This window comes from Dipodomys ordii, unplaced genomic scaffold (assembly GCF_000151885.1).
Source record: "Dipodomys ordii isolate 6190 unplaced genomic scaffold, Dord_2.0 Scaffold38, whole genome shotgun sequence".
Taxonomy (NCBI): domain Eukaryota; kingdom Metazoa; phylum Chordata; class Mammalia; order Rodentia; family Heteromyidae; genus Dipodomys; species Dipodomys ordii.
This window is the reverse complement of record NW_012267254.1, coordinates 13,966,023-13,975,952: the sequence shown is the minus strand read 5'-3', so window position 1 is coordinate 13,975,952 and position 9,930 is coordinate 13,966,023. Positions and strand designations below refer to the sequence as shown.

At 36.9% G+C, this 9,930-nt stretch overlaps 1 protein-coding gene across 1 annotated transcript in view; it reads right to left on the bottom strand.

Moving 5' to 3' along the window:
* Positions 1–6,644: 6,644 nt before the first annotated feature.
* Positions 6,645–9,930, bottom strand: part of Cul4b (cullin 4B) — a 44,828-nt gene continuing 41,542 nt past the window's right edge. Inside the window, exon 18 of the mRNA XM_013018076.1 lies at positions 6,645–7,712. Coding sequence (XP_012873530.1) covers positions 7,617–7,712 — 96 coding nt within the window. The 3' untranslated portion in view covers positions 6,645–7,616. The remainder of the gene's footprint in view (positions 7,713–9,930) is intronic.

Sequence of the window (9,930 nt, the reverse complement as noted above, 5' to 3'; positions counted from 1 at the left end):
AAAAAAAAAAAGAAAGAAAAAGAAGTGTACTCATTATCTTGCCCATGTAATTGTAACCCCTCTGTACAGTATTTTCACAATTAAAAAAATAAATAAAATAAATAAATAAAGAGATTTTCCATGACCCCCATGAGTATATTTTTAAAAAGGCAGAAATAAAGGCACTGTAGAACAAAAACGAAGCCAGGTGCTGGTAGCTCATGCTTGTAATCCTAGCTACTCAGGTAGCTGAGATCTGAAAATCATGGTTTGAAGTCAGCCTACACAAGAAACTTTGTGAGACTCTCATCTCCAATTAACTGCTGGAAAGCTGGAAATGCAGCTGTGGCTCAACTGGTTAGAACACTAGACTACAGCAAAAAAGCCAAGTGACAGCAAGACCCTGAATTAAAAACCCAGGAAAAGTATACAAATATTACCCTGAATATAATGGAAGATATAATAACAATACTATAGACTCAAACACAGATGGAAACTCCTCAACAAAATATCAGCAAACCAAACCCAGCATATCAAAAAGATTACATAACCTAAGTGGGACTTACGTTGAAAATACAAGACGTGTTTGACTTATTTAAACAAATCAATACAATATACCACATTAACAGAACAAAGGAAAAACACAATTATCTTAATTGCACAAAGAAGAGCAATGCTAACTCTTTGATAATTAAAACTACAATACACAAAGGAAAGCTAGAAATAAAAGGAAACTTCCTGCATATCCTAAAGGGCATTTATGAAACACCCATGGATGTTATATTCAATGGTGGTAAGCTTTTCCCCTAAGGTTAAGAACTCGACAAGGATATCCATACTCCTTACTTCTAAAATTGTATTACAACTCTGGCTGAACACGGAAAGGAGAGGAAAGGAAAGGAGAGGAGAGGAAAGGGAAAGGAAAGGAAAAGGAAAGGAAAGGAAAGGGGGAAGGAAGGAAGGAAGGTAGGAAGGAAGGAAGAAAGGAAAACAAAGGCACTCAGATTATTGAGTTCATTATCTTTTTCTTTAGATGGCAAAGATAACTACGAATACAAGTTCTTAAAACTCAGAAAAATGTATTAAAAGCCACCAAATACAGCAAAAAAGAAAAGAGGCTGTAAGATTAATATGGAAAAATCAGTTGCATAGAGTTGTATACACTGGTAATGAAATGAATGTGGTAAGTCAGAAAACAATTTTATTGAGAAGAGTATCATAGAGCATAATACTTAGAAATATATTCAAGTAGAAAGACAAGGCCTGTATGTTGAAAAGTGCAAAATGTTACTTTTTTCAAAGATGCAAAAATAGATATCTTATGTCCATTGATTACAAGACTTAAAATATTAAGATGACAATACTCTCAAAGGTGAAATACAATAAACAGATCCTCTACCAAAATCCCAAAGCCTTTTTATAGACATGGGGAAGCTGATCCTAATGTACATGTGAAAATGTAAGTGATCTGAATAGTTAAAATAATCTTCAGGGCTGGGAACATAGTTCAGTGGTAGAATGTTCGCCTAGCATGCATGAAGATCTGGGTTCAATTCCACAGTATAACATAAACAGAAAAAGCCAGAAGTGCACTGTGGCTCAAGTGGTAGAGTGCTAGCCTTGAACAAAAGAAGCTCAGGGACAGTGCCCAGCCCCAGGCCTGGCAAAATAATAATAATAATCTTCACTGTATGTTGGTGCTTCATGTCTGTAACCCTAGCTACTTATGAGGCTGAGATCTGTGGACTGTGGTTCAAAGCCAGATAAGACAGATGAGTCATAAGACTCTTACCTCCTCCAAGTAATCATCAAAAAGCTGGAAATGGAGTTGTGGCTCAAGTGGTACAGTGCCAGCCTTGAGCAAAAAAGCTGAGACAGTGCACAGGATCTGAGTTCAAGCTCCAGTACACACACAGATACACGGACACAGACACAGACACACAGACACACACACACACACACACACACACACACACACACACACACCTTGAAAAAGAGCAGTTACTATACACATACATTCTAATTTTAAAATTAAAAAGCTATATTAATCAAGTGTAGTACTAGCATAATAACTAATATACAGATAAAGGGTAGCAGAACTGACAATCCAGAAATAAACTCACACAATTGTTGTTGTCAGTGGTTTCAAACAATGTTGATATGACCACTTCGTGGAGAAAATTGTCTGACAAATAGTGTTGAGATAACTGTATATCCATATGAAAGAGAATGAAGGAGACTTAGCTCATGCTATATACAAAACTAATTCAAATGAAACCAACATCTAAATGTAAGAAATAAAACTCTTAGAAGAAAACAAAAGGATAAATCTAAAAATCCAATGAGCTTAGATTTACCAGCCACTTTTTGCCAGTCCTGGGGCTTGAACTCAGTGCCTGGGCTCTGTCCCTGAGCTTCTTTTGCTCAAAGCTAGCACTCTACTACCTGAGCCACACCACCACTTCTGGCTTTTTCTGTTTATGTGGTACTGAGGAATCAAACCCAGGGCTTCATGCATGCTAGGCAAGCAATCTACCACTAAACCACTTTCCTAGCCACAAAATGCCAATCTTCTCTGCAAGAATGCAAGGCCCTGAGTTCAAGCCCAATACCAGTGCAAAAAAAACAGATTGGAAAAGAGATAAAGATATGGAGAGATTGGAACCCTTGTATATTGTTGGTGGTACACATGCTGTGGAAGTTTAGTGGTAGTTCCTTGATAATTTAAGCACAGACTTACCATTCATCTCAGTAATTTCACTGTGGGTATAAGCCTGAAAGATATTTAAATTGGGAAAGAAATGTTTTACAGGCTCATGCCTGTAATCCTAGCTACTCAGGAGGCTGAGATCTGAGGATCACAGTTGGAAGCCAGCCTGGGCAGGAAGTCTGTGAGACTCTTATATCCAATTAACCACCAGAAAAAATGGAAGTGGCACTATGGCTCAAAGTGGTAGAGCACTAGCCTTGAACTGGAGAGCTCAGGGACAGCACCCAGGCCCAGAGATCAAGCCCCATGCCCAACAAAAAACAAAAGAGGAAACACAAATATTTGTACACAATTTTCACAGGTGTACTATCTACAATAGCCACAAGCCAAATGTTTAACAACTAGATAAACTATGGCATGTATTGTTATGCATAACTTAGGAGTACAGATACTTGGCTGGGAAGGTGGCTCAGTGGTAGAGTGCATGAGGCCATAGGTTCGATTCCTTAGCACCACATAAGCAAAAAGAAAAAAGCCAGAAGTGGTGCTGTGGCTCAAGTGGTAGAGCGCTAGCCTTGAGTTGAAGAGCTGAGGGACAGTGCCCAGGCAGAGTTCAGGCCCCACGACTGGACTCCTCCCCCCAAAAAAGAAACACAAATGAATCTTTGACAGTATCACACTAAGTGAAAGAAATCAGATGGAAATGGTTACATGATTCCACTGATGCAAAATATTCAGAACAGAAAAATCCATAAAGAGAGCAGACTGTTCATTTTCAAAGGCTATGTGAAGGGGGATTGGAAGTAACTAATGGATACTAGGTTTCATTTGGAGCTGATAAAACTGGTCTGAAAGTAGCTGGGCACTAGTGGCTTGTGCTTTTAATCCTACCTACTCAGGAAGCTGACATCTGAGGACAGATGTTTGAATCCAGTCCAGGCCACCAAAAAGCCTAAAGTGGCGCTGTGGTTCAAGAGGTAGAGCACTAGTCTTGAGGAATAAAAAACAAAAATCAGGGACAGTGTCCAATTCCTGAGTTCAAGGTCCAGGACCAGCACCCAAAAAAAGGTCTAATGATAATGATTGTACAATAATGTGAATGTACTGAAAATATGAATTATACAATTTAACATGGTTAGAATGTTAAATTTTACATGTGAATTTTAACTACAGGAAAAAAAATTAAGGTTTAAAAGATCTTGATATCCAGACACTGGTGGCTCATGCTTGTAATCCTAGTACTCAGGATGCTGAGATCTAAGTGAGACCTAAGGATCATGGTTCAAAGCCAGCCCAGGAAGGAAAGTCTATGAGACTCTTATCTCCAATTAACCACCAGAACACTGGAACTGGTGCTGTGGCTCAGAGCTAGAGTACTAGCCTTGGGCAAAAGGAGCTCAGGGAAGAGCCCAATCCCTGAGTTCAAGCCCCATGACCGCCAAAAATAAATAAATAAAATCTTGATCTTGCTATAAGAATTAGAGAACAAATAAAAAGATTTGCTGGTTTTATAGCTTGCAAAACTACTAAGTCCTAATATGTCTAATTCTGTATATTTCACATGCATTATCAAATAACAAAGGTTCAACACAGGAAAGATTAGGATTTTAAACCACACAGACATAACTGCTAAGGATTATTAAATATCAAAGTAGATCATGTGTCCACTCAAAATGGCAAAGGAATAAAGAAAAATAATTGAACAAGTATAAGAATTGAACCTGTTCACTATTCAAATGCAAATTTTTGCATGCAACTGAAGAACATTCATTAATGAAGCATTAGCCAAAGATATCACCTTACAAAGCTCAAGTATGCCAATTTCCATTAGCCGAGCTCTTTTCTTTTCAGTGAACAATTTGTTCAGGCAATTCTATATAAATATGTTCATAACAGTCTTACCATTCACAGCATTAATCTGAGTGGTTACTGAAATGAATAAAAATATCTAGTGTTATAGATGTTAAGATTAATAAACTTTTCAAGGCCTTAGACACAGATGCCTAAATAAGAATAATGTGATTTCCTGAACTTAAACATATATAGTAAGAATTTCAAGACTATGGCAAGACATTGTATTAAGACTATTAAGCAGACTCAGGAACTAAGAAAAATTTCAAGAAACATCTGTGACAGTATTTTGCCTTGGAAAACAAACTATTAACAGAACAGGCAGATCAAGTGCCATAACTAACAATCTTACATCATCTTCTCAACATTAGTTCCATACTTTCTAAAACTAACTGTCTTTGAGGACTTGAACAAAGCAATGTGTGTATATACCTGAATTTTCTAAAATAACATTTAAGCACTATTGACCTTAAGAATTCTTCATTATTGCACAATTACCATAAAATTTAAATCAATAAACTAATGAAATGGTAAAATGTGAACTCATGAAAAAAAATCATTATGAAGATATAAGTCCTGTGGCTTTATAACCTTTTCATAATATTTCATCTTTAAAGATCTTCCCCAGAAACTTTTTTAAATAAAAGTTTTATTGGAGAAAAATAGAACCACCACGTACACAGGGAAAAGAGCACAAAACTTCAATTAATACAGAGCAACTGAAAATCACAATGATTCAACATAGTTTGCAAATAATTTTTCAATTTCTTAAACAGCTCCCCTTAACTTCTTTTAATTGTCTTGCTAATTTTTCAGATGAAACAGTATCAAGTTTTCAAAGAATTAAGAACCTCAGGGAAGAGACCCGCTTTCAAGATAAGGAAGAAGACATTAAGCTTCCCAATAGGAATAAATCTATTAAAAATGTTTAAAGTAAGTTACAATTCTGTTGTAATAGTCTACATATCTCAGAGACCATCAGGGATGAGTCAGAACACTGTTGCAGATGGTCTAGTATGGAGAGAAGGTAAACAAAATGGCTGCATAGCGTTACTAGAAGATCTCCCGTAAGGAAACCAGAGGAACAAAGAAAATTTAGACAATTGCTGCTCAAAAAGAATTAGGAAGGGATTCTAAATACTATATATAGTTGGACAAGTGTGCAAGATTTTTCAATTAAACAGAAATGGATATATAATATAGATATACATACACATATATGTATGTATACATATGTATATATGGCTGGCCACAGGTTTCTGAAAATTCAAGAAAATAATAGTAGACACAAGAGTTATAAGTCCCAAGCTGAAAGTTAGGACCAGGCATTCTTCCTAATGGCTCCTAACAGGCAAGGACACAGGCTGTTGTGAAAAGCATTAAAGAAGTTTCAATTGAAAAAGAAAAAAAAAACAGTAAACTTTTCTGATTCTCCTCCATGATGAATTTCTTCAAGAAAAAACAAGGAGGCAAAACAGAAACCCACTGACAATAGAGAAGCCTTTTACTCATGTTATTAATTTAAAGAACAATACTTTTGTTATTTTACAAGTATGAACAATCTAAGGACACGTCCCTGAAAAGCAGGTGTCCAATGGCTATAAGAACGCTTCAAGAAATTTTAGAAGGAATTCAGAGATTCCCAAATAGGAATTGTGTGGGCAAAAGAGGAAAGATCTTCATTTCTAGAGTTTCAAGAAACTAGAACAGGATAGTAGTAAAAGCTTTATCAACAAAGAGAAGTGTTGGGATGCTTCCAAAAAATACATATAGTAAAATGGAATGCTAGATCCTAGGAAGCCTATAGCAAACTACAATTGGTCCAAGTTAAACACAGAGGCCAAGTGCCTGTGGCTCATGCCTGTAATCCTAGCTACTCAGGAAAATGAGATCTGAGGATTGCAGTTTGAAGCTAGTCCATGAGACTCATCTCCAATTAACTACAAAAAAATCTGGAAGTGAAGCTGTGGCTCAAGTGGTAGAGCGCTACCCTTGAACAAAAAAAGCTCAGGGACAGCGCCCAAGCCCTGAGTTCAAATCCCAGGACTAGCACGTATGCATGCGTGTGTGCACACAAATGCACATTCACACATATGTGCTCTCTCACACACATACACACACACACACACACACACACACACACGAACTATCCAAACGACATTTAAAGACTAAGGCATACTGAAAACTACTTGATGAATTTTTGCTCCTGAAATAACTTACAAATAACATTGATTTTGGTCTCTTTTGCAATTTTCATATTAGATTCATTTATAATATAAAGGAAGAATTGGATTTTTCTCTCCTATGATGTTTCTTTAGTATGACCTGGTCAGAAAATTTTTCTGTTCCAGCTATTTTTGTAAGTACCAGTTAATTAGCACAGTAAACTGAGGGCTAAGCCATATACAAATATCCCATACTCACAAACAGAAAATTTTAAGATTAACTACACAAGATATTATGAAACCAACTGTTGCCTTACTTCAAAACCTGTTTCCAAATAAGATTTCTTTACAAACATCGCTTTCAGCATAACAGAATATTATCTAGTAAAATATCAATAGCTATGACAATTCATTTTTCAAGGGAAATCACAAAACAGGTGAACAATCAAGTCCAAGGTGGTTTTTCTATTTGATAAATACATCCAGAATTCTGTACAGTAAATAAAGTTTGCATGCAGTTTAAGTATCTTTAAATGACATATTAAGCAAATAAACCTTTTGCTTCATAGTTATTGGTGTATAAGAACCCCCCCCCCCAACACAACTGAATAGCCACAGGGATCTCTTCCCCAGTTCCAAAGAGGAATCATAAAGACCAAGAACTTTTCTTAAGAGACTTCTTCACATCATACTAAATAACATGCAAAGAGTTCAACAACATTCTTTTAAAGATAAGTATTACTCTTTAAAATGGGCATGTTAACCACTGAGAGAAAGTCCACTCAATTATTTCCATTAACATTGCTTCATTTTGGTCATCCATAGTATAAAAGAAGTCAAATAATATAGGATCAACAAATTAGTTTATCCATTGGCTACAGCATGACAACAAATGCTTCAAGGCCAACATTCTAAGCAATATAGTTGTACTGATTTGGATTTTCTTTATCTCTTTCCATGTAGTCCCGATCAATTAAAGATTCTATTCTCTTCTTTAGATCAGCAGGCTGCAAAAGAAGACAAATTTTCAATAGAAAGCTCATAATCTTTAGTATAAACCCACTCACCAAAACCCTAATACAAAAATGAACAAGGGATAGTTATGGTGGTGTACACATGATATCCCCGCACTCAGGAGGCTGAGGCAGGAAGATCATAAGTTCTAGGTTGAGTGTAGGCCTCAAACACATATATGGAAAACAAAACAAAGAATCATATCAGGAAAACAAAGGTTTATATACTACATTTTATACATCAATTATCATAGTCTTGCCAGGCACTGATGGCTCATGCCTGTAATCCTAGCTAACATTTGAAGATCATGGTTCAAAACTAGCCCCAGCAGGAAAGTTCCTAAGACTCTTATCTCCCAATTAACTGCCAGAAAACCGGAAATGATGCTTTGACTCAAAGTGATAGAGCACTAGCCTTGAGCAAGAGTCCAGACAGTACCCATGCCCTGAGTTCAAAACTCACAACCACTTAAAAAATAAAATTATCAAAAAATAAAAATAAAATAATCATACTCTTGTCATTGTAATATAATATTTACTACTGCTTATCTATTTTAGAGAGATCTTTCCAGAACCAGCTATCCTATGCATAATGAAATCCAAATTACTAGACTTAGCATAATTTCACACAAGGAACACATTTACAGTTTAGGAAAAAATGGTATTTTGTTTTATAAAAGTAGTTGGAACAAATGACAACTTTGTGTGTGTGTATATGTGTGTGTGTGTGTGTGTGTGCGTGCGCACAAGTATGTACGCTTTCACAAGTGTGTGCATGTGTGCTCCAATACTGGATGATGAACTCAGGGCCTAGGCATTGGCCCTGCCCTTTTTCCACTCAAGGCTGTCACTGTTCAACTGGAGCCACACCTAGACTTCCCACTTTTTGGTGGCTAATTGGAGATAAGACTCTCATAGACTTTCCTGCTTGGACTGGCTTCAAACTGCAATCCTCAGATTTTAGCCTACTGTCCTTAGTACAAATTTATGCAAGCCAGTTTTCAACCAGATGTGGTGGCACAGGCCCTTAATCTTAAACCAGATTGATCTACAAACTAAGGCCCTGTCTCAAAAAAAAAAAAAAAGCTGGTTCTCCAAGTTAGTTTTCATTTTTATAAATTAAATTCTAAAATGTGTGGGAAAACTTACTACACAAAATGACTTGATAAAGTATATAATTTACATCTGCATGTTTCAGGTTTATGTAAGACTTTGTTATCCATTGTAAGTGATCTGGAGTTCAAATATTACTTTTGGCTTAAAAGTCACAAGGAAGCAACTGGGAGCTGGTGGCTCAAGGCTGTAATCCTAGCTAATCAGTAGGCTGGGATCTGAGGATCACAGTTCAAAGCCAGCCCAGGCAATAAAGTCCATGAGACTCTTATCTCCAATTAACCACTAGAAAACCAGAAGTGTCACTGTGGCTCAAGTGATAGAGTGCTCACCTTGAGCTGAAGAGCTCAGGGACAGCTCCCAGACTGAGTTCAAGCCCCACAAATGACAAAAAAAAAAAAAAGTCAAGGAAGCCTATAGCTTGTTTTCATGATTGTACATAACTCTTAGATCACAAAATTCAACTACATGAAACCAAAGCTGCCCATAAAAAAAGTCAGCTCTTAGCATATTCACATGATGGTTCCGAGTCACAGATATCAAAAAGTCTGTTAACGCTTAAGCCTCCTGTATACACAGGATGTAATATTTACAATCAATCTTCACACTTTCTCAAGTAGACTTTAAAATCATCAAAGCTGGGTATGGTAATCCATACTTATAGTCCTAACACTTGGGAGACTGAGGCAGGAGGATCATATGTTAAAGGGCTATACAGAGACCTTGAATAAAAGTCTCTGCTATTTATAATGTTTAATACAATGTAAAGATTTTATACTACATTGTCATGTATTATATAGAGAATAATCCTAGGAAATAATCTGTACATATTCAGTACAGGCCCAACTTTTACATTGTGTTATTATCCAGAATGGCCTTGAATTCAAGCAATCCTCCTACCTCAACCACCACTGAACCCCGTTCCCAGCTAATTTTTTTGGGGGGGGGTCCAGTCGTGGGGCCTGAACTCTGGGCTTGGGTGCTGTCCCTCAGCTCTTCAGCTCAAGGCTAACGCTCTACCACTTGTGCCACAGCGCCACTTCCGGCTTTTTTCTTTTTGCTTATGTGGTGCTGAGGAATCAAACCCAGGGCCTCATGC